General features: G+C 30.2%; 1 protein-coding gene across 3 annotated transcripts in view; it reads left to right on the forward strand.

Annotated features, from left to right (window-relative positions):
* Positions 1–27,867, forward strand: part of LOC113515375 (protein timeless homolog) — a 43,390-nt gene continuing 15,523 nt past the window's right edge. The window contains exons 1-22 of one of the 3 annotated variants that reach the window (XM_031911210.2): positions 1–539; positions 632–815; positions 1,124–1,258; positions 1,917–2,173; positions 3,304–3,501; positions 4,070–4,252; positions 4,566–4,853; positions 4,926–5,044; positions 7,181–7,346; positions 8,093–8,173; positions 8,263–8,372; positions 8,455–8,505; positions 8,584–8,653; positions 9,150–9,348; positions 9,703–9,851; positions 11,428–11,522; positions 12,003–12,212; positions 12,525–12,692; positions 12,940–13,125; positions 13,229–13,425; positions 14,219–14,690; positions 15,391–15,604. In XM_031911210.2, coding sequence (XP_031767070.2) covers positions 286–539; positions 632–815; positions 1,124–1,258; positions 1,917–2,173; positions 3,304–3,501; positions 4,070–4,252; positions 4,566–4,853; positions 4,926–5,044; positions 7,181–7,346; positions 8,093–8,173; positions 8,263–8,372; positions 8,455–8,505; positions 8,584–8,653; positions 9,150–9,348; positions 9,703–9,851; positions 11,428–11,522; positions 12,003–12,212; positions 12,525–12,692; positions 12,940–13,125; positions 13,229–13,425; positions 14,219–14,690; positions 15,391–15,485 — 3,867 coding nt within the window. In that variant the 5' untranslated portion in view covers positions 1–285 and the 3' untranslated portion in view covers positions 15,486–15,604. Of the gene's footprint in view, positions 540–631; positions 816–1,123; positions 1,259–1,916; positions 2,174–3,303; positions 3,502–4,069; positions 4,253–4,565; positions 4,854–4,925; positions 5,045–7,180; positions 7,347–8,092; positions 8,174–8,262; positions 8,373–8,454; positions 8,506–8,583; positions 8,654–9,149; positions 9,349–9,702; positions 9,852–11,427; positions 11,523–12,002; positions 12,213–12,524; positions 12,693–12,924; positions 13,126–13,228; positions 13,426–14,218; positions 14,691–15,390; positions 15,605–27,867 lie in introns of those variants that run through there. The other 2 variants (XM_052893283.1, XM_026899557.3) reach the window with 2 other exon arrangements.

Below are 27,867 nucleotides of genomic sequence, written 5' to 3' on the forward strand. Positions count from 1 at the left end.
TTAGTTTGCTTTATTATTATGTCTGTGACTAAAGTTATTTATTTATTTTTATTTTATTTATAGTTATTATACACATGAAAGACTTTCTTTTTCTATCCTATGTCGTAAAAAAAATAGAATAGTTTATGATTTTTACGCGGGCTTTTTGACATATATCAAAAACGTCAAATAATTGTCTTTCGTCTTTATAAGTTTATTTTTTGTTAAAGTTCATTATTATTGAATATTATAAATTTCCAGTTTAAAATTTAAGTGTTAAATAATTTAATGTGAAACAAACGTAACATGTCTTCGCTGCTATCTGCTGAATTATCTGCAACTTGCAATGCATTGGGTACTTATGATAAACGAACAGGAAAATATCTTATTGACGATTTTACCCTTAATACAGTTAAAGATTTGATAAGATATTTACGTCGTGATGGTGAAGATCACGAAATACGCAGACATTTCGGTCAAACAAAAGTTTTACAGACTGACCTTTTACCAATGCTAATTGACCATTGGAAGCATACAGATCTTTTTGATGTGACATTAAGGTATTTACAATTTGTATCCATAATAAATTTCAAAAATAAAATTTATTATTCATTAAAGTTTAATCTATTAACCCATAATCTGACTTCCACAGACTTCTGGTTAACCTCACAAATCCTGCTCTATTGCTGTATCATGAAGAAGTCCCTGTTGAACGTACAGCGAGACACAATTATTTGCAAATATTGTCCCACTTACAGTCGTACAAAGAGGAAGCTTTCACAAAAGTGGAAACATGGAATGTTTTTGCTAAAAAACTAGCAAAAATATTAGAAATTGTAAGTATAAATAAACCTTATATTTAATAATAATATTGGAATTTAAAGTCTTTTTACAATATATATTATTCTATAAATCACCTTTAGACCCATAGGAAGTAAAAGAACCTAGTATAATACCTAAACAACTCAACTCTTCCATTTTTAAATTGCCGTATCCAGACTGAGTACTCATCCTAAATAAATTCTGTTTTTAAAAATACTCTGAATAAACATTATAAAATTGATCATCAGTGTTTATTCTCAGTATTTATATCAACATAAGGTAACAAAACTTATTATATATCACATGAAATATTTTTAATTAGGATTGGAGTGAACGAGATGAGGATACGGGATTAATTATTGAGAGGATTCTGATATTAATTAGAAATGTGCTCCATGTACCTGCAGATCTTGATAGAGAAAAGAGACCAGAGAATGATGCTAGTGTGCATGATCAGGTCAGATTTTTTTTTTTTAATAAAATAAAATATTTTGACAATTTAATTCCTATTTTCTTAATATTTTTAGTAAGTCATTGTCACATTTTCTGTAGCTATTATCATCATCATTACATTAATTGTTAAGCTAATAGTCTAGTATTGAGAAACAAAAAAAATCACATTATAAACATTTGTTCTAAATTATTTGAACCAATATCAAAATCAATTTAGGATATCACTGATAATAGTGATATTCTAAGCCAATTTCAATATCATTGTATTACCTCTGGTGATTCTTCATTTTTTACAATTACAATTTTTTTAAATGCCTTGGATTATCTTACTGCAATTATTGTAACCTGCACATTTTTTTTTTATTTTCAATATAAATTATGATATGACATTAATTAGAAATTTAAATATTATGATTTCTTATATAAATAGATAACTTCATAATTAAATTAAAATTAATTTGTTATCTGCTCTTTGTTATAGCCAGCCTTTCTAAAAAAGTGACATAAATCTATAGATAGCATCATTATCACTAGTAACTCTATGAGATAGAATGAGATAGTGATGTTTTCTATCTTGTTTCTTCTCATGCAAGCACACGAGAGCTTGTTTAGGGAGCCTGGTTATCATAATTAACTTACTTTATGATAAAGCCATATTTTAGGTTCTTTGGGCCTTGAATCAATCGGGTATTCTTGACATATTACTTTATATGTCATCTGAAAATGAAAAACAGTATTTTATGCATATCATTGAAATTATATCTCATTTGTTGAGAGAGCAAAATCCAACAAGTTTAGCTGATGCTGCTTTGCAAAGGAGTGTTGATGAAAAACTGAGAGATGAACAAGAGCTACTTTCAATAAGAATGGCCGAAAATAAAAATAAACTGAACAAGATTAAACAGTATTCAGCAACCAGGTAAAGAGTAGTAAAAATAGCATAAAAGATGAGATATGAGTTTATTAGGACACAATATTTGTACATTCATTTATTATAATCAAATAAACTCATTCTTGATTCTTTAAATGTAAATAAGGAAATATTTCATAATAGAATTAGGTAGTATTTCTAAGCTTATATTGCTAATTGAATTCATTTACAACATCAACTACCTTACAAGCCTATGTCAACTGCCATTATTATGTTAAATATATTACAATTATTTTGTTTAATTCCACTACCAATAGTATATGTGCTACTACCAACACTCGAAAATTGACTACTATTATTTAGTTCTATACATATGAACTTCTACAAAATAACACCTAGTTTAGTAAATTATTTACCATTATTATCTATACTAAATATTATAAAAAGGAAAGATTTTATTTTTTGTTTGTAATGGATAAACTCAAAAACTGCTCAACTGATCTTAAAACTTCTTTCACCTATAGAAAGCTACATTATCAGCTATGTAATTATGTAAAATAGGCTATATATAAGTATTATTTACAAAAAAAAATTGAACTTCCTATGATAACTCAGGACATATAACTTTAAAATAATTATTACTTATAAACTCATAACTGATTCTTGTGAACATGACTATTTTATTGACTTATGACGTATTTAAGATTATTTACCCAGATGGGCCTGACTACTTCAAAAAAAGACATATATACTTTTAGATAGATCTTTACAAAGCTTCACTCTCATTCCAACTCCTCTTTAAACTAATGTCCAATGAAACTGTAGATTTGATAGTCTACATTTTCCTGGTTTTTTAGTATATATGGCTATTTTATTTTCAAAATCCATTTAAAAAGTTATACTTACTAACCTTACACGACTTAAACTAGTGGATTTAAAGTCTTAGAACACAACATTTTACATAGCAATTTTTTATATATATAATAATGTGGGTGAATAATATTAATTCATCTTCTAAAAGTAAATAGAGTATGAAAGTGTGTATAAAAATTTGTAAATGTGATCTATATATCCTTCATATATAGATCACATACCTAGAATTTAAATAAATTTATTTTGATGTTGTGATGATACTTTTTATTACAAACATAATAAAATACTTTAATTATACTTCCTAGACATTCCCGCTTTGGAGGAACTTATGTGGTTCAGAATATGAAATCAATATCAGACAATGAGCTGATTTGTTTAAAGCCTCTGAATAAAATATCTAACATAAATTTCAACGGTAGTAAGAAATCTAAACTAGTGAAACCAAAAAATAGGAGGCCAGTGGAAAGTGGTATTTTAGAAAGAAGATCAGCTTTTGCCATAAGGTGTGTATTTTATTAAAATTAAAACTGTTATATATAATTAACATAAAATACTGTACAAAACTATTCTATTATTTAAAAAATAACCTTCCTCTTTCAATACATTCCAACAGTACTCCCAAACCATTTCAATAAAATACATTCAGCCATATAGCCGTGTAAACCTGGACCTTCAGATTTTAAAGAGCTGTAAATTATTAGGCTAGAATATATTTTAACCCCGCTTTAATGTATTCAAAATCTTAATACAACCATGCGCCCGCCGCAGATTGCTAGAAGATGCGAGTTCGAATCCTTCCGAATCATAATATTCGAAATTTGAATCTATTTATTACTAGCAGTATCTCGCGATTCCTGACCACGTGAATCAGTACAAAAATATACTATATACTAAATTACGTACATAACCTACTTGTGTACCAAATTTCATTCAAATCCGGTCAGTAATTATTGTGTGAACACAGAGTGAGAGTAACAAACATATATCCATTTATCCATCATTAGAAACTTTCGTATTTAAAATTTAAAAATGAATTTTAAAATGTTTTGTTTTTATTTTATTACATTTCAGATTATTTTTAAAAGAATTTTGCATAGAATTCCTAAACAGCTCATACAACCCCTTAATGCATTATGTAAAAGATGTTCTTGTAAGGGCAAAAGCACAGCAAAACGATGAATCGTATTACTTATGGGCTGTGAAATTTTTTATGGAATTTAATAGAGGTCACAATTTTCAAGTTGGATTAGTCAGGTTTGTTTGTTTGCAATTTGGGTTTGGATTCTTCATATATGTTTAGTAAATGTAAGGATTACTTACTAGCTTGATGAATATTTATTATTAAATACATTGCTAGATTTATTTTACTACAGACTACATTATTTTTTAATTTTAATTTTTTTAAGTTTGTAACATCTACTTAATTTTCATATTAAAATTTTTTCATGTAACTTAGTAAGTTGTATATACATGTGTTAAAATGAATGTATTTGTATTAATCGTTTAGTTAAACAATTATGAGTTGTGTTTATTGAACAATTATAATAATGTTTTTATGCATTTTTAGTGAGACCATGTCGGTTCCCATGTTCCATTATGTTCAGCAGCAAATGGAAAAATATTACGACATGATTAAAGTGGAAAAGAAAAAATTTGCAACATGGGTTAGGCGACTGCACCTGGCACTTAGAGCCTATAAAGAATTATTAAATACTCTTCTAGCTATGGAAAAGAGTAGTGATTCAACAGTCAAGGAATCAGCAAAAGTATTAAAGAGTAATATTTTTTATGTCTTGGAATACAGAGAATTTATTCTTAGTACATTTTTAAATTATGATGAAAACAAAATGCCAAGGTATGTCACAAATAATATAACATATCAATAGTATGTCGTTATTGTTAATTAATTATTTAATCAAAATTTTAGGTCCTATTTGGTGGACTTAGTGGAAACAGTACATTTATTTTTGAAAATGCTGGAGCACTATTGTAAAAAAACTGGATTAGTTGTCCAGAAAAAGGTTCGAAAGAAAACTAAATCAAAAAGTGAGTAAATTTCCTAATTATTTATAATTGACATAAACTAGATAGACATAGACATCGCATATACATCAATTTATATAAAAACTAAGTATACCTGCTACTCACTTTAATTTTTCCAACATCTATTCATTAAGAGACCATTATTCAGAGTCGAAAAAGCGCACATGACACCTCTAATGATTCAGACTACAGTAACCTTCTACTATCGGACTGGCTGTATGCTTGTTTGCCACCTATGTAGTATAAAATAATTATCAAATGTACATTTATTCGACATAAATTTCATGTACAACAACAATCAAAATTTAGTCATAGTACAAGGTCTTTTGAGCTTGGAATTAAAAATTAACACAAAAGTATATATAATTGTTTCTATTCTAGTAAATTTTTGTAGTAACCACGTGGTAACTAACATTTCTTATTTATTTAAGAGTACATATGAGGGAGACTTTATACAAAAGTCGATTGCTTGGGTACCTCTGTCCCATTCGTGTTTCAACCGTAAAGCAGTTGTGTTTGCATGCTGTGTTTCGATTTGAAGGGTGGGATATGGCGTGAATTTACTGGGTACGGAGGAATAACACCTGAGTCCTCAGGAATGGCAACGCATGTGGGGTATTATGGGCGAAACAGTATACTCTGTTATGTCCACAGTACTGTTCATGTCTATTGGCGACGGTTACCACTTTCCATCAGGTGGGCCGTCAGCTTGTTTGCCATTCTAAGTTGTATAAAAAAACATATAAATGATGTTCCGAAAAATATCTTTCCGTAAAAAATCTATTAAAATTGTTGTATCTACGTCCCGATAAGTCAAAATATAGGAAAACAAGGATTTGAAATTTTAGGATTCCGTAACCGAATATAAAAACCGGGTTACGTATATTCTGTCCGTAGTTCCGAGAAAACCTAAAAAATCTCAAATGTACTGTAACAGGGAAGGTAGTTTGGAAATTAACACAATTTACTTGAAACAATTTACAAGATATCCGTCAAAGAAAGTTTATTTTAAGACTCGAAACGACTGTTAAGGTAAAACCTCAAAAACAACTTTGCATGTCTAGAAACAACCTACGATAATTAACTTCAGCTAAACACCTTTGTTTTATCGTTTGTGGTCTGTATAATATTTATACATGACCCCACAAGCTTTTGCCCCGTTTTCAACTTTCGTAATGAAACATTTTGTGTTCGGCTATAAACCTGTTAAGTATAGCATAATACATGATTGTTTATATCTTTCACACAACACACAAATCATTATTGAGAATATTATAAAGGAGTATCGTTACAAAAAGTTTGTAATAAATAAAAATTTACTAGCTAAAAGCTAGTAAATTTCGCGACTCGCGACATCGTATACATGACTGGTATTAGTTAATTGCCCAAAATAAAAAGTAGTCTGAGTCCTCCATTTATGTATATTTACTAACTATGTGTACAAAGTTTCGTGACGTTTTCCGTTAAACCATGGTGACCATTTTGATCGCATAATTTCTAATTAGGTGTAAGCTTATTTTGTATTTTCTTTTTCTTTAAATTTATAATTGTTTATGTTTTAGTTTGTAATTGTTATTATTATTATGCGCCAAGTAAATATTTTTCTTTCTTTCTTAAAGTGCCAGTAGATAACAAAAAAACAAACTCACTTTCAGATTTTCACATAATATTAACAAAATTAAGTAGTCTTGCGTTTGTAAAATTATCTTCTTATGTATAATTTACTTAATTGAATAGGACCCCTTGTGATAGTTGGGTTTAACCTTTTACCTATTTTTACTGTGTTACTTATTAACTGACTCGACGTAGGCAGTTATAAAATTGACATCAATCTTCATAAAATAATATATAATAGAGCCATTATACTCGTAATAATTTTTTTTTTTGTTCTTCCAAATACATAATCGACTTAACTAATTTGATAAAATATAAGAGTAATCCATTTTAATAAAAAATAAACACAAAAATGTCAAACTAATAATAATAATTACCCTTATTTTTGATGTCGTTTCTAAATAACTTCTGTATGTATTAAAAAGGTAAACAATAATAAAGCTAATCGCTTACGTGTCTGATTTATCAAAGTCCTTTCAATTAAGAGATTTTTTTTTTTTTTAATTATAACTATGCACTGCGCAGAAAAGAAATCCAACAAATCGCAATCCCAGAAAACTAAGAATCCGGAACCAGAGATACCACCATGGGAGGAAATTCGCGCGCAGCTCGCGGCCGTATTGAGCTCCGGAACCGAACACCTCGCCGCTCCCTTCGACGCCGCCTCTGATGTGCCTATAGACCAACAGAAGTAAGTTCTCCGCTATTCATAGACAATTTGTTATAAAATCAGGTTTTTCCATTTTACTTTTATTTAGTATGGTTTTATATTATCTGTGCTTTTATTTACATCTAATAAAAGTTTAATTGTATGTAAATTTCTCAATTAGCGACCAAATCCATAACTACGGAAAAGATTCTCGGAGTCAATTTTAATAAATGTGCATTCTGTTTTTCTGATAAATTTATAATCCTAGTTAGGATTACATGTTAAATTTAGAAAAATATAACATGCTGCATTATTACACTAACCAATAGTGTACATAAATATAAAATTCTATGAATTAATGTCAAATTACTAAGAAAAACAACTGGTTATTTTCTTAAGAAAACACTTATTTTTTATAACTGTAGTACTAATTACGTTATCCTTTTTGTTTGAAAACATTATTCTGAATTTAACCCTAAAATTTATCATTATCGTCATATCAGCTCTATAGGAGGGTTTGCAAGTAATTGCCACACTTGGCAGGCGGGTTGGCAACCACAGTTAGGCTTTGATGATGTTTTAAGAGGAATGCTGTTGCCCAACCCTCTACCATTAATTCCTTTAGTCGCCTCTTACGACACCCACGAGAAAGGAAGGGGAAAATTTATTATAAAATTTGTAATATCTATTAGGATTAAATCATTATCTGTTTTTGGAAAGAACAAACAACGCACTAACTTAGTTTTATTCTACACTTTTATTTTATTTATTTATTATTTTTTATACAGAGAAGACTGCATGAAAAACATACAAAAACTGATGCGCAGTCATAAATTCGAAGATGTCGTCGGAATGTTCAGAGCCGCGAGGTAATATCTTGTTAATTTTTTTTTTTTTTTCACTTATATTACAGATTATGGTTACAATTAATTGTAATATTTTTATATATACTATATAGGGAAGTTTGGCCCGAAGAAGGTATATTTGGCGTCAACGGTATACCAGAGGACGAGGAACTTGAGATGTTAGAAACCATTTACAACACTGACTTAGGAGTGGAAAATAACGGTAGGTTGTAAAAAATCATAAATAAGAATCCATATTAACCAAAACATTAATATTATTTGAATCGACTTTTTTTTTATTTTAGATGTCGTTGATGAAAATGACACACAAGAAAACTCGGACTATGACGAGGAAGGTAAGTTCTCATAAACTTATTCCTTTATTTACATGTTTAAGTATTTTTATATTTCTAAATACCTTATCATACTTTTAGATGAAGAGGAAGAAGAAAAATCAACAACAATAGTAGAAACCGATTTCAATTTTCAAGATTTTGTGTCAAGGTACTTTTAACATTTGCTAATGCATGTATAATTATAAGATACTTATAATTAAATTATTAATAAAGGATAATACGTATGCTATATTGGAGTGATTTCTAAATTAGAACACTATCATATTTCAAATGATAGTGCTCATTTCTATTTTTTCTTCATATTTTTTTTGTCCTAATTCATTATATAAATATTTTTTTATTGCAGTAATCTTGAAATTACAAAAATTTTGTTATTCAATTTGAAAAATATGACAACATCATATTTGTCTTCAGTAAATTTAGCAGGTTTTTTTTTCTATATGATTGACAGTATAATAAAGATTATGAAGATTAGCAACTAAAAAATAAAATAATATTAAATATTCTAATGACTATAAAACGGAATAGTTTTAGTGTTCCGATAAACGTAATGCTCTTTATGTCCACATTCCATCGTACATATTGGAATTCAATGTGGAAGGGCATATTAACAACTTCATTATTTTAATTATTACCTTTCACAGGTTTTGTCACCCACGGATAGTTAGCGCGTGTGTTTATTTATTGGAGGGTTATGATAAGAATTTGCCGCATACAAATCACTGTATTGTTAAAATGCTCCATCGTATCGCGTGGGACTGCCAGAGGCCTTCCATGATGTTTCAGGCCACACTATTTTTAACTTTTCAAAGGATCTTAGAGAATCCTTTAGAACAATTTAAGGTATTTGACAATATTAATATAAACTCGTTTTAATCAGCGATGTGCCAAATTTCATGACGATTAATTGAGTCTTTAAGGTGCCAAGGGATAACAAATAAATTTACTTTCACATCTTAATAAGATTTTACTTGTTATTAATGTTATCAATAAATCTTTTTTAATGCTATTAAAAGTAAAATTTGACTTCATAATATCCTATAGATCATCTCTTTTGAATTGTTCAAATAGTGTTTGCAAATAACTGAGGCATTGAATATTTACTGATTCTTTTCCTCCATATAATTTTATTTTTCCGTTTCATCTGATAACAATTTTATATCCCGATCTCCCACAACCACGCTGTTCAATCTACAGGAAATGGAGAAGTTTGCGATATTCATTTTAAGAAAATTCACGGAAGTGGCTGCCAAAAATAATAAAGTATTCATAGAATTGCTTTTTTGGAAAAACAGTAAGGACGCAAACGAAGTACAACACGGATATGATCTTTACATTGACCAAAAGTAAGTAATATCGTTTGTTAATATAATATATTCATTTATTATCCTCATACACAAGGAGTGGCTTAATTCAATGCATTACTCAGAATAAAGAAAATACATAAGAGATCTAATGTGCCCATTAATATGTATTTTGTGATGTGAGTGTTGAAATATTACCGCCACTCAATTTCGACAGTCACGACTGTGTTTTCTATTTATCCATAGTTTTGAGTACAGTAATACTACTATATTAACACATTGAGCTGTATCTTTCGGACAATATATTGACATCTAAAAATTTCTTTATTCTCAATATATTGATTAATTACTAATATATTGTATTAAAAATTAAATTATTATTAGTAAGAAAACAAAAAATTGTTTCACAGTTGAATTTCACCTTTATATTTATCGAACGTATGTGAAGTGACATAAATGACGCAATTACAGTAATAATTGTTTTGCCAATAAACTGAGTAAATTAATTGTATTGTATGTTTCACATAATCCTAATACTTTTATATTTTTCTTAAACTAGTTAATTTAAAATAATATATATCATTATGTTAAACAAAAAAATGGCCGCGTTCTCTAGTCTTTGTTCCATATAATTAAGTAAAATTTTTTAAATGCTTATTCTTATTTTTATCAAAATTATGAACGTGTACAAGAGCGCTTTTTCTCACCTTTTTAGTAAAATTCTGAATTTTTCGTTCTTATGTTTACTTACAAGCTTTTCCTCAATTAAGTACATTATTTCCAATATTAGAACCAGCTACATTTGACGTATATTTTTGTATATTTTTTGCTAAGCCAATGCGGCGGCTATAATAGAAATTACACAGTTCGATTTTACAGAACTATAGTGTGGTAATGGACTACACTATGGCACACAGATTTACCAAGTATAGAATTTTTAATATTATATCCGACTAATATTTTTATCTATTCAGTTACAACAATATTACACTCACTATGACTTCAAATATCAGATTTCAAGGACCGATCGATAAACGCAGAAAGTGAAACATTGCACGAATGTTCTTATACATAACGTTAGGATTGTACTAAGAAGAAATTTCCGTAAATTCCCACGAGAAAAGGATACAATGGTTTGTGTAGCAAAACCACGGGACTTACGTGTAGCAACGGTGTAGAATACAATATGTCACCACTCCTTTTTATCCCCATAAGACGTAAAAGCCGACTAAGCAAAGAAAACACATTTCGAGTACATTGTTGCTAGAGAAAGAAATCTCGAAATATAAAACGCTGTGTTTATTTATTTAGTTAGCACAATTATAGTAGGCTTCTCTCCCTATAAGAATCCGTTCCCACTAGTGGGACCTAAAAGGGTTAATGAAATCACGGAAAATTACTTATCTTAAATATTTAAACACATGTAGATAACAATAATTGATTGATATATGTACATTACTTTTTGACATCTATAGTCACAAATACACGTAATAACAAAGTTCGTTGTAGCGAACACTCGCACGTCACTTCACATTAGTTCTATCTTGTTTGAAGCCTGGGTGTTCGTTGGGGAACTATGATTAATTGCAGGGGTAATATAAACTTATTGATGTGACAGGGACAAGCCCGGAAGAGGGGCGTGGAGCGAGGAACAAGAGGAGGAACTACGAAGATTGTATATGGAAAACCAAACGAATCCGGAGACTAATCAAGGTTGGTAAGAATTAAATTTTAAACTTCTTTTTATGAAGATTCTGTTAATGATGAAAAGACATGAAATAAGAGGAATATTATATTTATCTTTAAAACTTTATGGAAAATTAGAGAAATTTTGATTAAAATATTTAACTATATTCAATTAGGATTCAACATAAATTATGTATAATCCAATACCATTGTGATCTAGGATGATAAAAGTAAATTTATTATTCAGTAGCTTACGCCTTATTGAGTCGATTACATTAAAAACTTTAAAATTTACTAATAGAAGACAAACTTAGTCCGTAATTCTGTAAATTAGTAACGTGCTGATGTTAGATAATCGAGGAGACCTCTCGATAAGTTAATAAATAAAATTTTACAATTTTATCCCGTCATCGTTATTTTTAACAGCCTTAATAAATATAAACCTTGGCTTGCGTCGTTAATAATTTGTATAAAAGGATGTCATTAATCTATGTTAATGCGTGTTAGATGTAATCGACTGGATTTTGGAGAACCTAATCGACCAAACACGTACACGACGCGGTGTGATATCCAAGTTAAAGGAACTTGGGCTTATTTTCAAAGCTCCTACTAAGCGTAGCAACAAAGAAATGGCCAAAGGGAGAGTTCCTAAAGAGTTCAGTGAAGAAGAGGATCAGCAGCTTAGAGACCTTTGGGATGAATGTAAAGAAATAGATGGTAAGTTATAAGTGTAATTTTATCACTATAGTGCACTGTGCAAAACATTGTATAAAGCTTATAGTGTTATACGCTAAATGTATAGGGAATCACACCATCGAGGGACTGCTGTATTCTATTCTCAGAAATACATAATATCAATGAATAATTCTATCAAAAACCGAATAAACGTTTTTATTGGGCAATAAATTTAGTTAATTTGGGACTTGTTACGTTAAATTGCACGTAATGTGATTTCACGATGAAGTATTTGTTATCACTCAAGTTTATAGACAGATTAATTAATATAATGGAACACAAAATAATTTTCAGATCCAATGAGTGTGATAATTTCTCGCATGCCAAAAAAACGACAAAAGCGAAGCTATGTTGATCGATTATTACAATTAGGCATTATCCAGGACAAGAAAGAATGCCGTAAAAAGAGGCAAAAGAAATCTAAAGTTAAAAGCTCAGGCACAGATGACGATAAATCAAATGGTAAGTAACTAAACAATAGTAAAGCATGGTAGCGCATAACAGAACGGCGCCAAACCAACCACTGCATTCATATTTCTATGCAATTCGAATTTATTATTCTTGCATAATTTTGCTGTACTACTATCGAATAAAATTGCCGAAATTTACAATTTTACTTAATATTTTTGTCAATGCAAAATTATTATTAATTTGGTTTCAACTATTTATTGTGTAATTACTATTTAATGTATAGACAGTTCGTCCGGAGCAGATTCTTCAGATCAATCTGATAATGAAGACGACAAGAGATCATCTCCAAAACCAATCAAAAGAAAGGCGCCTAACAAAGCTCCAAAGAAATATAGGGAGTCTGCAAAAAATAATAAAAAAATTAATGTTCCTCAACTCAGTGCTAATGAAATTGCGAAATTATTGGTGGAAGCTGTGGATAGTGGTAAAATATAATTTCTTTACTGTAATATAAAAATGTCATAAAAATTTGTAATGATTGAGAATTTAATACCAACCTATAAAAAATCTTTACTAAATATTAACAGGGTTAACAGACGGTCTAAAATGGTTGGCTGAAAATCTAGAAGAGGTTGCATTGGATCAGGAAGCTGAAGGATACGACCCTACAGCAGAAGGTGTACCACTCGTTCCTATATCTAGTGAGTCTGTTGAGGCTATGGAGAATAAGTTCTTTCAACAAATATTAAAAGGCATCGGGGTCGTTCCTCCTTCTGATGAACAGGTAATTTTAATATGTACTTTGTACTTGTTTTACAATTTTTAGTAATAATATTAGTAATGGATCGAAATTCTGTTTCACTCAATTTCTACGTGTTGCTATAAATAAATATCCTATGTTATAAATCACGTTTTCATATTTTAGCGTTCTACATAAAATTCCCAAAATCCTTTTAATTGCGTCATATTTATCTGTCATAAAATAAAGCATCAAATCTTTGGCAGTTTTATTATAATATTTATGTTGTTTTTTTATACATATGACATACATATGACAGTACATTTTTGTAAATTATATCAACTCCATACAACCGATATTTTGTTACTCTTTGTTTACGTACAGTTTTAATGCAAAAACTACTGACCCGATTTGAATTAAAACTACCAGAGGAAGTTTGAATTTTATAAACTTTGGATTATAAAGTTACCAAACTGTGATTATTTTAACTGGTACTGGGTACGGATAAATATAGAAGTCGCCATAATTTTCACAAGTTTTTAAATAATAGAATAGACAAGCAAAATGTAAATAAAAAATAAACCAAAATATATAGTTAAATATCTAGTTATAAAAATAATACTGATCTGCTGTATTGTAACACTATTTATAAAGAATATGAATAATATATAAGAATATACCTACAATGAAATTGTTAAAATTATTTCGTGAAATAAATTAATTAAATAAAGGTAAAAGACTTCAATTTAATTAGGAAGCTCTATATATTTTCTAATTATATGGAATCTCTTCAATAATTAATATTTAAATATCGACTGACTATACATTGGATGTTCAGGAAACTTTCTGGAGGATACAAAGTAGCTTACACTTTAAAACTATAAGAAAAAGAAGAGAAATTATAATGAAAGCTGTCCATAAAGAGATTATTTTAACGGACATACCCACTGCTAATGATGTAGAACAATCGCAATCTATGAAAAGTGTGGAGCAATCAGGAAATGACGAATCAAGTGATGATGATGATTTATTTAATAATTTGAGAAAGTTACGTGAAAATGTTGAAACTCCAACTCGTACAAATAAAAGTGTAAATAATGATATAGTACGCCGTAAAAGGAGTCGCAGCGTAGACCCTGATGAAAGAGGTAAAAAAGCGAAAATGCAAAAAATAGACGAATACGAAGAATTAAGCCTTGATAGAAATGATGACGATGATGATATTCTATCATTTGCGAAGAAAACATTGGAACAAGAGGAGTTCCCCGACACTGAGGACATATTGAAAGATTTGCCTACAGCAAATAGTGGTAAGATATACTTATTTTTTTCCTATAACTTACACAGTAATATTATAAAAGTGAGAATTTTTAAAGATATGTGCTTTACACATTGATACATACACGTGTATGAATGAATTTGAATGTAATTTTAGTAGAAGAAACATATCTTAAATGTCCGTAGGTACCACGCAAAGCCATGCCACGTGATACTAATTGTATTATAAATGTGAAAATATGTTCATTTGTTACTTCTTAGCGCCTTAACAACTTATAGAAGTTGACGTCATTAAATTTGACGTACACGTAGTAGGCATGGAAACGGGCATTAATTGACATCTTACAATATGATAATCAATATATGCTATCACGCGAATAAAGTCTTTTTCATACTCATAAAACTTTTTTATTACATTTATCTGTTGCCCTCTTTGTTTATCATTATTAAACTTAGTAACTCATTAAGTATATGATCAGTATTGAAAATAACTACAGCAAACGAAAATAAGGATAGCAGCCGATAACATAAGGTGTTCTGCTTACTCCGTATATAATCTGGCGTTATGTTGTCGATAGATGAATATTAATAATAATTATATTTATCACAAATTTATTGTAATATAAACTATTTTCTCTGTGAACGACAGGAAATAATGTCCTAATAAATTATTTAAATTTATTCGTATTAAAATAAGAATGAATATTATAATTAGATAAATTTAATCTACAGATGACAGCGCAAAGGAAGATGAGGAGGACATAGTTTTGCCGGCAAAACCCGCTAATAAGAAACGCCGCGCCGTTATCGATGATGACTCTGATTAGTTTTAAGGTATTTTTAAACATTGAAATTAATTTTATGAGCTAGTAACTTGTAATAAAACAAATAATGCATATGTTATGATATATTTATTTGTACTAAAATAAAAACAAATATAACTTAATTTTTCTTTATTATTTCTTAACAATTTGAAAAAACAGTTTTAATTTGACAAGTTGATGATTTATTGAGCATGTTACTCGATGTCTTCGTCAAATCTTAACCGATTTTGATAAATTTTGCAATTCATAATATAAAAAATTTACTAAATCTATATTAATTTTGTATCTATTGCGCTTTCGTATCTTTACGACAGCCTATTCAAGATTTCCAAGTACAGTAAAAAATACATTTTAAGTTTTTTTTCAATGCCTGTGTTGGTCTCACTTATTGTATTGTTAAAAAAAATTTAACAATATTTTCTCAGCGAAGGGATGTAAGTTAGATCTTATATCTCCCAGAAAGTTTATAAAAAAAATAATACCAATTTTAATAAATAAAAAATTGTTTTAAATATTATATTTGCGCAAAAATGTCCACTTCCTATAGTGTTTGTTTTTCTGGCGATATCAAAGTTGGGTCATTTGTTACTTCTCCGTGCTTAATGAATTCTATTTTCATTAGCACTTGACACGAGCCCTTACAACTTCCAGTATCTGCAGTGATTAAGCATGTCACTGCATAAATAAGTTTGGGTAATTTAGGGTTCAAACATTTCCAAATTACCTCGACTCTATATGTTTATACTAAATTATGAATTATATAGTGCTACAATAAGGCAATCTTATAACATTGTTTTATATCTTACTAGCTTTTGTCTGCTACTTTGTATGCGTTGATTTCAGAAATAGGAAAATCAAGTAAATGGACCACTTCTAGTAGTATTAAGATAAAACATATAACAGAACTGTAAAAACCACATCCGATTTGGTGCCGTAGTTTTTGCGTGATGCTGGAACAGATACACAAACGAACAAATTTTTTAAAAAGCATCGTTTTAGCCTCTATTATTCTTATTAAGACCCTTCATATTATTTTTTCTTAATGATCTTCCATGTTCAGAAATCGTCTAGCTGCATTTTTATTATACTAATAAGATTAATATTATAAATGTGAAACTTTGTAAAGATGGATGGATATTTCTCTTTCACGCAAAAACTACTGAATGGATTTGAATGAAATTTGTTACACACATAGATTATATCTTAACTTAGCACGTAGGATACTATATATACTAATTCACACGGATAAAGCTACAGGAATAATAATAGCTAATTGCAAATAAAATAATTATAAAACAACTAAACATAATAAATATATGCACAAAAGACGTCGAGGAAAACTTATAAGTTGTAGCCAGGTATCTATATAACTTTACTGTAAAATATTGGTGTTGTTACTACTTATTCTATTCTGTGTTATAAGTAAATACAACAAATACATACGCAGAAAATATCTTTATACATAAGTAAGTATAAGTGCATAAACCTATATAGTTTGTGAAGAAAGTTATTCATAATAAATAACTTGGTTCTATTCATTACTAGCACTTGTAATTTAAATAAATTGCTACCATATGTTGTTGCTATCTTATTAGGTACGTCACGTATAGGAATTTCCAATATCATCCCACTATCGGATAGCAATATACTTGGAATAGTGCGCTCAGTTGGCGGTATTTTCTATCCATTGCCGGGGCCGTGTGTTCTCGCGCATTCAATATTGCAAATATTGTGCAATATAACCAAACGGAAAATAGAAACGGAGGTTTCCGTTGCACTACCTAATATTGTTAACAAAGTCGACAAAGAATTCAAATGCCTACGTACAAACACTGGCATCAGAATACGCGAGTCCGTTGTGCGTTTATTTATACGTAGGCCACTTGGGAAATAAATATTGTATTCTTCCATATATAGACATCATCGTAATAAATATAGTTCAATATGAATGAATAAGTAAATTCATTCTATATTTATTAGTACAGCGCTTCGAAATTGTACCAGTACCTAGATATTTTCCTGTAGAATGAACAGGATTTTTTATACTTTACAGAAATAATTCTTTAACACAAAATACACATTAGAGATTCCGAGTAGAAATTCTTAATATTAAGTATATAGCCTGAATAAAATCATGAAAGTTAATTATATTTTGCAAAACACTCCAAATGTAGATACATTCATACCTACCTAATATAAATGGCGAAGATTAATTTCGTAGGGCGTACACTAAATCTTTTCACTCAGTATCAGATTAGCGCCCCCGAACCTTCCCCTAAATGTATCGTTGTTTTTCTAACATTATCTTAACATTGTAAACAGGGTCCGGATTCGCGAGTGGGTATGCTACCTGAAATAACATTTAAATTTGCACGGGGCTACATAAAACATTGATTTACATAGATTAAATCCTTATTTCGTGCGCTGCTACTTAACGTAAGTGAAGCCTCGCTTCAATACTAACAATTTTAGGGTTGCAAACATTATTGGAATGCAAATATACTAGAGGCAGTCGAACAAAAGTCGTCTGCATGGTTACCCCTTGTGTTTCTGCCGCAAAGTAGCTATTTCTCTGTGGAACATCTTCATAAGTGAACTTATCAGGGATATACATCACAGAGTATACAGTGATATTATTTTTAACACTTATGTTAATTTTTATTCGATATCTATATACATATGTAATGGGAAATTAATGAACTCAGTAGGTTTTGTCGTTTCCGTTATTTGTTGAGGTTTCATCCGGAAGTCTTTTTCAGGAGGCATTTAGCGCTTTGCATCACAGTGTCTTGCATTGCGCTGATATATTCAGTGATGTCCATTATGTTATTCCTATCTTAGGTCATATAGTCGCCACTTTCTATCAGACAGGCTGTCAGCTTGTTGCAGTAGTAAGTTGTCGTTTGTTCGGGAGTAAATTGCTGCCTTTGCCAATTAAATAAACCGACGTTTTTAGATTCTAGCTTGATATTGTTTTCTTAATAACTTATAGATAATCTTCTATCTGATTGTCCACTATGGAATAGTATAAAATAATATATAGGATAATAGAAGTGAAAAAATATTGATTCAAACATAGCTTACAACATTATGTCCTTTAGTATATAGAAAAAGTAAATATATCAATCTACCCAAGTACAACAAAAACTAGGGATTCCATATGTGGCCACCCTGTGAGAAAGGCGTTTTTTACAAATCTTTATCTAATAGGGGAATGGAAGATGTCTTGATCAGCGAAGGCGAAGCCGTGCATTTCACTTCATGAAATATAAGAATAACATATGTGTTGTCTAACGTACTTTTAGGACTAATATTATCTAAAATATGCTACTTTGGTTATTTTTATTTACTTGTTAATATACATTTGTATATTCCATTTTAATATAGATATCACGTTATAACGAAAATCTAGTTCCATTCAATCTTAAGAATCTGAAAAAAGAAAATAATTAATCTAGTTTAAATTTGCTATTATGAATTTGACATTTGTCTAAATTCATAATTAACTCTATAAATATAATATATTTTTATCGAGATGAATTATAGATTTATGTTAAATAAGTAAATACATATTGCTTTTAAATTCATATTAGACAGTATTTTATATGCAATAAATCCTTAATAACATGAATGTAACAATTTATTATCTCATTGATATAATTAATGTATTGCAAAATATACAGGAATCACATATAAACTTATCTCCAAGCTTAAATAGTTTTTTTTTTTAACACAGTGTAATACATCTAAAGACAATATATATATGAATATACAGTTTATGTAAACAGACAGCATTTCGTTTATATTTACATAAATTATTCATTTATATAATCACTTACAGTTGCGTAAAAAGTAAAAAGAATTTCACATTAACATAGACAAAGAAAACATGCAATTTTACAAAATATAAAGTCACCCTCGAATTATTAAGTAATATATCACACGGAGCCCCTCACTTCTCTCAAATGTATTCCAAATCCATAGCAAAAAAAAATACAAACGATCGTTTCATCGCGTAATCCCAGGAGCAATAGAGTATTTCTTATTCAAATGTTCAGTCAGCTATTTTAATGTTTCAACACAGCACGTCATCAATCTTGGCTGAGGCCGAACGTGGGCCATTACGACCGCCCCCTTGCAATTATCCACTCGAATAAAAACGTTTTAAGTGTTAAATTAACGATATCTCAGCGAGACGTAAGCTTGTCTGACTAAGTGATTAATTCAAACCCTTGAGAACTGATAGTGAAGCGCACAGTAGCGAGACATAAAGAAAAACCTCATTACGTTTGTCTTTGCTGACGCCACCTCCATGGGGAAGGGATTATTAATAAGGGGAAGTATTAATCCCATTGTTAATAAGTCAAATTGATATAGTAATCATCATGGTTAATTCTACATAAATTCGTCACGATAAACCATATAAACTGATTTCACTTATCTTCACTTATCATCCTTCACTGGTACTTATTAATGTAAGTGCAGGCGGAGTTGGCCATTTCCGACCTCAATGGTAATCTTGCTTACTTACATAGGATACAGGACTGATATACACGAACCAGTCGATATAATAAAAAAATCATGCCTTCAGAAATTAGTACAAAGATAATTTATGTAGCGATGTCTACATACCTATATCTTATCTGTTTTCTTACGGTACACAAAATAGACTTGTCTTTAGGGAAATCACTCACTCTACATTAGTCTCATACATACTTAAATAAGACTTGGTACCTACATTTGTTGTCAGATGACACGGCTCACGTTATTATAATGTACATGGTTGCTTTTACATTTATCATGAAAATATAAATATTTTTAAATGAATTTTTAAAAGCAATATTGCTATTGCTAAAATACTTTTAGTAATTAACTATATATACACAAGTCACTATTTGTGAATTTAATGTACCAGTTAAAGTACATGTTTTTTATAATCTATATAGTAGGAGTTCCAAGACTAGTCCGCCCTCTCCCAACGCAACCCAAAAATTCGAGATGCAAACCATTTCTTACGCCACTGATTTTAATTATGGACTACTCTGATTCATAATACTCCAAATTGTACGAGTTTTTAAGTGATCGACATCAAAGATATTGTCCAGCTACTATAATCGGGCCCACATTATGTAAAGTGTGCTCAAGAATCAAGAAATGGAGTCTTTATTGGCCATTGTTTATAAATAAAACTAGAGACTCGCTCCGGCTTCACATGGGCAGATATGCTCACATTTTTTGCATCAGCTTGTTGCGTCGAGTATAAATTAGATGGGTATAGTATGCTATCCTTAAAAGATAGAAATATACCATCACGGACTTTTTATAGACCTATAAAAGAGATACAGTCCGACCATAAATTGTTTTGTTATGTCTCAAACGGATTGGGTAGTGTTTTTGATGAAATCTCTGTCGACTTGATTTTTTTAGATATCTTGAACAATTATCAAATAAATTAATACAAAAACAATATTAAAATATACGTATACACTTCCTTCCGCTTGAAGCGCTATCTATTGATGAAAATCGCATTAAAATCTGTTGCGTAGTTTCAAAAGTCTAAGCAGCGGTAAGCGACTTTGTTTTATATACTATATAGAGATATACAATAAGTACATATTAAAGTTTTATTTAAAGGTCACTAGTCAAGTTTCCCGATCGCTGAAGTTCAGTTAAAAATAAATATCACAAAGAAACCACAAATATAAGTCACAAAGATGTTGCCGTCACTGCCCTTCAAATTAAAATTCTTTCTATTTCAATATAATGGTTAATCATAGTAAATGCCATACGGCATTAAACTCTCCTTTTGTAGAAAATTTTATTATGCAGTAAAGAATAAATAAACTAATATATCGACAGACGGTACGTTTTCGTTGCCGCATGTGGCATATATAAAAGAGGACAAGACGAATAGAATGTCCGACATTTTTTTTTCTTTTTCGCGCGCGCAGTAAAATGTATTTACTCATGGATTTGTTTTGAATAATGTTTTGGAGTCAATAAAATTTTTTCTTGTATTTCTTAATAATTTTGCCAATAAAATCACTGTTAAATTTTTCTGAAAAATATCTTAAATCCTATACAGAAGAAATATAACTTTGAACCTATATTAGCCAGTCAAAAAATAAAACATAACTTGCTTAAGTTGTTCTACTTGGAAAGTATTCTCAAATATACTTTCGAAAACGCTTACAGCCTACATTCAATATTAGGTGCCTATCTATATATTTTGTACCTATTACATAACAATTTTTTAATAAGACATTCCCCTATCTCGATTTATCGACAGACAAAAGGGAACTTATCGGCCCTTATGACCCACCGCACTATATAAACTCGTTACGAACAATACTAAATATTTTTTGCAAAGATTGTCCGCATATCGCATTTCAACTTCTTAGCGACTGAAAAGAAAATCTCGTTGCCTGTTTCTTATTTCTGCCCTAGTCAGAGTCACTTAACTACGTAAACATAAACAACCGTCATTCTTCTTCTTTACGCGCGTCGGGCGGAGAGAAAAGAATGACAAACGAGTTAAAGAATAATGGAAAGTAAATGAAAATAGCAAAATCGCTTTTGTCAACTGCTTTCTTCGCCATTGTCGACATTAAGAATGTTATTTTTTAAACGTCTAAAGTTACACAAAGACATTAAAGGTTTTGGGTCACATCTTTACAAACAAAAAACACCCAATGAATAGCTTAATTCTAAATATTGATGACAGAACTTATTTTGTAAACTAATTACAGTTTTACCACAACATACCGTTAAATCCATCCAAATGCAAGTATGTAAATAATGAGTATTTCAAATGTGCTGTAAATAGTCTCACTAAGCTATAGTAAGCAGAGGGATAAATGTACTTTACAATGTTTATTCGTGTGTTCACAAAGCATGCGGAATGGTAATTAAATTGAAATGTGTAATAAGAATATACCTAAAAATTTACAGTAATCAATTCATCACACCGATATAGGTACATATATTTCGGCATAAGCTTTGCGTGTTTCATAAAAACTTCAAGCTTTTACCACTTTTTAAAAATTAGTATAAAGTTTTGAGAAAAGCAATTATCCCTTTATGTTTGCTGACAAGTCTAGGTATTGTTACTTTTAATTAATTATTTTAGAGATATAAAATAAATTACCAGTTGATAGCCTTTTCAATTGAGAAGAATTTATAAGAACTTGTTTTAATTTAGCACTTAACTATATGAATGGATTTTGAATAATTTAATTGTGCCACGTATGTTATTATTAGGTATATAATTATTTATCATTTTGTATGCAGTCTGTGATGGGTAGAGAAGAACGTGTCACATTTGTGTATATATAACAAAAGGACTTAAAAGATACGTGTTTGTAATCTTCAATTACATATCTAATTTAGAGTATACTGTAAAATAGTACGTTTATTTTTGTTGCAAAGAAAGCAACAACATTAAAGAGAGGATGCGAGGGTTCGCACGGAACACCCTCAGGTAAAAACCAAATTGAATTTTCCCTCGGCCAAATAGAACGGTATCGCGTAGATAAATCTCGAGACTGCCTCATCCCGTATCTACAGAAAACAAAGTTTAATAGAAAAGTAAATAGAAAAAGTGGAAGTGAAAACACTGAATGCTGAAAGTTTTAATTCGAGCCAAATATATCTATCCAACGAATTCTGTTTGAAGCACTCAATTTTTGATCAGGCTACAAGGTCTATAGATACGTGATCAAATGTTCTTTATCATAAAACTGTGATATAACTTGGAAAATTCTTAGAACTTTACGTGGAAGTTCTATACAGGTTCTTGAGAAATATAATTGTGCATTAGATGAAGCCATCGGCGTAACGTTTAAAATTCCACTTTTGATTAAGAATCAGCTTTTCCTGTAATTATAAAAAAAAGTTCATATTGGTATTCAGAGTTCTATGTCGCTATAACATCATAAGAACCAGATTATAATTTTGCTAGTAGGCAAGTTCAGTTCGAGGTGACTACAAATACCCTCCCTTTTGGAAAGGAGCCTCACATTTTAATGGTTAATTCACTTCACTGTCGGTAATTTGCCACTTCACTATTGTTCAGCCAACCTTTGACTGGAACGATTTATTTCGTGGCACTTGCAAAAGACATAAACCGATATCAAGGCTAATGAGACTACGGGTATGTCGTTATATTCTGCAAGATAATTATCATTATATGGCCCTTTTAATCGACTACTCCTAACCGAGCTTACAGTATTATATAAAGTTAATGTAATTTTATAACGGGTCTTAGGCGTGCGTTTAATTTCAACGGAGCTGCTCAGCTGGCGGTGTGTGGGACGAGGAAACCGCGACGCTATGTTCTACAAGGCATAACCGTAGAGCGGCACTGGTGAGTCGATGAGTCGTGTCGTGCATTCTGCTACATGCTTTAATAAATGCATATTATTTTCGATGGCCCAAGTATTAAGCAGTTGACATATTAAGTTTCGTTTTGTAATCTGTAGTAGATTATAATTTCATCAAAAATATAAATGTGAAAATAAAGCCAAGTGCAATATTACGAATATGCGTCGTTTTAATTTGTGTTTGATTAGAATACTTACATTCATATCACATTTCGTATATACAATACAAGTTACAAGAAAATGCAACGTTATAAAATGAATTTATGTAAAAATATCTTGTTTTTGGGCACTACTACTTAACAGGTATTATAAAATCTTAAATTTTAACAGATAATTATTTACACATTTCATTTATTTCACTTGGGATGTAATTCAAGCTCAAGATTTGGCTTGACCAGTTTTTATCAATAAATCAAATGTAAGAAAAGCAATGCATGTATTATATCAACTCAACAGTATGAGTACCGTACAAACAAGACTTGAGTATGACTTGATGAATATAAAAAACCTATATATAAAAGCCTTGATGCCAAATACCAAGTTGATAGGTCATCTGGAAGTGGGTTAGGTTTTTGATCTAGTTATAGTTCGCTCTGAGCGCTGAATCAAGACACAAAGTAGATCTCACAGTTTGGAAGAGGAATATATGAGAAGAGAGAGTTTGAATGAAGCAAAAGATGTATGTAAAAATAGAATCTTTGTACAATCGTTTCTCTTTGATTAACTCGAAAAAGGGCTTGGATTGAAAATTATTGATTACGTTAAATGACAAAATGACCATTCCACCTTCATAGATTTAAAAAAATAGTTCAAATTCAGAACTCGTGAGGCTCAAGAATTATTACTTGGACTAAATTACTTAAGGACCATGATCAGAAGACTAGAGATATCACTAAATTGCGCTCACAAAAAGCCTGCAATCCAATCTTTCCGTTTTTAAAGGCCCAATTTATATACATATATAATATATCAGAGAGAGACTTTGTACAAAAGTCGTTTGCTTGGGCACCTGTGTTCCATTCAGGTTTTTACCATGAAGCACTTTTATTTGCTTGACTGTGTTTCGGTGTGCAGGATGGGATATGACAGTGACTTTACAGGGTACAGAGCAATAACACCTGAGTCTTCAGGAATGACAACGAATAGAGGATATCATGGGCGAAAAAGTATACTCTGTTATATTCATAGTATTGCTCATGTCTATAGACGAAGATTACCACTTTTCATCAGGTCAGCCATTAGTTTGTTTGCCATACAACTTACAACTTAGAAGTTGTATAAAAAAATGCGAAAATCACATATACCAAATACTTAGGCAGATAAATAAGTTCTTAGTAATTACTACTAAATAATTAGTACTTATTTAACTACTGATAATAGCCCAAGCTCAAAGAGTCTGAGATATTTCTCAGATTTTAAAATACCTACCTCTTCAAATATTTCGTAACTAGCAGCTTGTTTTGTGAACATTAAATATCATTTAACAGCATACTCTAGTACTCAAAAATGGATTGCAAAAATTTATAGTTTAACTAGTCCCATCCAGCAGTTTTACCCGCGTGAATTAAGAGCAAAATATATCCTATCTAAGATTAGTCTATCTGTTTCGAATTTAAGTCCAATCCATTCAAACGATTGGAAGTAATTAAATAACAGACATCCCTACAAATTTTAAAACATTCCTCTAGGCCCTGCCCTGGCTTCGTAAGATCTTGACAACAGCGTCACTTATCGGGATAAAAACTTATCTCTCAAGTTGCAGCAAATAATATCCATTTACAAAATTTCATTAGAATCGACGAAGCGATTTTACAAATTAGTCTAAACGATTGTGACGTGATTAGATAGTTGGAATACATGACGAAATGACCCGCTGAAAGTTAGAATTGTGCACCAAGCGTGTGTAATCTGTGCGGGCTCAGCGAGTCGCCGCTAATCGTGCGCACGACTCACATATAAGGCTCAACCACATAACTCTTTCCCGGTCTGTGTTCATGCTCACTGAAACCGATTAAACATATATATCAGCCAGTTTACTCTTTTTTAATAATGTTCGCGTAAAATACAACGTCGGTATTATTTTTATCTGAGAAAGTAACGGTTAGTCTTTGGTATAACTCTTGGGACGTTTGAGTGCTTATTCCGTGGTATAAATTTACGTGGTACTTCTTCAAGACCTTCGTGTCTAAGGGTGGAAAATTTGTTCTGAAATATATTTTTATGTTATATCTATTGTTACAAATAACGATTTAATTTGTTATCGATGTTGTTAAACCATCGCATAAAAAGGTATATTAATATCTATATAAAACCATATTATTACCTATAAATTTCTCACGAATGAAGTCTATGTCGCAGATGAATTGATTTTTCAGACCAACATTAATAATAATAATAATAATATTTATTTTATACAACTGATTCGATACATACAGCACGATTCAAGTATACACATAGATCTCACACAACGTGATGGCTTAACAACTAGAACATATTAAATCTTAAGATCAGACCAGAAAAATAAAGAAAGTACACTAGTTATTCTGTGAAACAAATAAATGACAATCGCCACCCACCAATGTTGGTTTTTTACATCAAAATAGACAGTACAAAAATGAAATGAAATGTATCTACTTTGTAACATCAACGCCAAGTAACGTGAGGGTAGTTTAGGCAACGAAAATGTTTTATGATTATGAACATATTTTATGTTTATCGTACCTACTCATAAAGATTCTATTTTATATAATGCAAAGGTAATAATAATATTTTTTTTTATTATACGTATGTACGTACATATATTATGTAGGTACACTAATGCCTATTATTTAACCAAAGTATTAGAGACATCATTTTGTTTATTTCTCCGATCCTTTCCCATAGTTTAAATGAAACTTAAATTTAAATTCTTCGACACTAACTAATTTCAAGTTTATATGAATTTAGATTTATACAAAGTGCTGAGGATTTTCTTCTACCCGCCGTATTAGTAGAAATACTGTATCACGGTCAAGTATGAATCCATGTTTGTGACAAGAAATGTAAACAACCAAAGACAATTTCATCCGTAAAAGTTCAAAAGTGAGTTAATGCTTGATTGCAATAAGGTACAATATTGTATACACTGTAAACAAAGCGAGCTGCATTTTTAGAACATAGTAAATGCGCAACTTTAAGATAATTCATTGTTAGAATTGTGTACATAACTTTATACGGATATGTATATATAATCAAATGCGCATGTATACATAATCGTCACAGTATCCTTTTTATGAATTTGGACTATTTAATTGTTTTTAAGTATACATTATTTTATTTATGACTAATAACTTAACAAAACCATAATACATAACTATAACCAAATAACCAAAACAAAACTATAAGAGACAATTAATAAAGATTAAATATAGACATGCATGATTGTGTTCAAGATTTATATGTACATATTATGTAAAATATGCGTGTGTGCGCACGCACGTGCATGCGTGTTGTGTATGTGTGTGTGTGTGTGTGTGTGCGTGTATGTGTGTGAATGTGTGTGTGTGTATGTGTGTATGTATGTTTATTCATACTCTCATTAGATTTTCGGTAGCATTATTATCCGTTTCCAATAAGTAATTATCAACTATTTTTTTACACAAATACGTAGAATACTTATATATTTCAACACATGCTGATACTCTGTTGTATACATATGGCCCCAAAAAGCTTATGAAATTTTGAGCAAATCTAGTCTTAAAACCAGGAACATAGTATATTTTATCTTTTCTTCTCTTTAATGTTTTTACGTCAGTTGGTAATCTGTGTTGGAACACAATTAAATATTTTATGTACAATTTACGAACTGATAATATTTTTAGTTCTTCGTATAATTTATGTGTAGGATACATTATTGGCTTAAAAGTCATAGTCTTTAAAACAGCCCTATGAGCCCTCTCTAATGAAGTTATAAGGGATTTAAAACAGCCTCCCCATATACGAATACAGTATAAGATGATAGATTG

Source organism: Galleria mellonella, unplaced genomic scaffold (genome assembly GCF_026898425.1).
Source record: "Galleria mellonella isolate WM207_F2 unplaced genomic scaffold, CSIRO_AGI_GalMel_v1 utg173, whole genome shotgun sequence".
Lineage (NCBI taxonomy): Eukaryota > Metazoa > Arthropoda > Insecta > Lepidoptera > Pyralidae > Galleria > Galleria mellonella.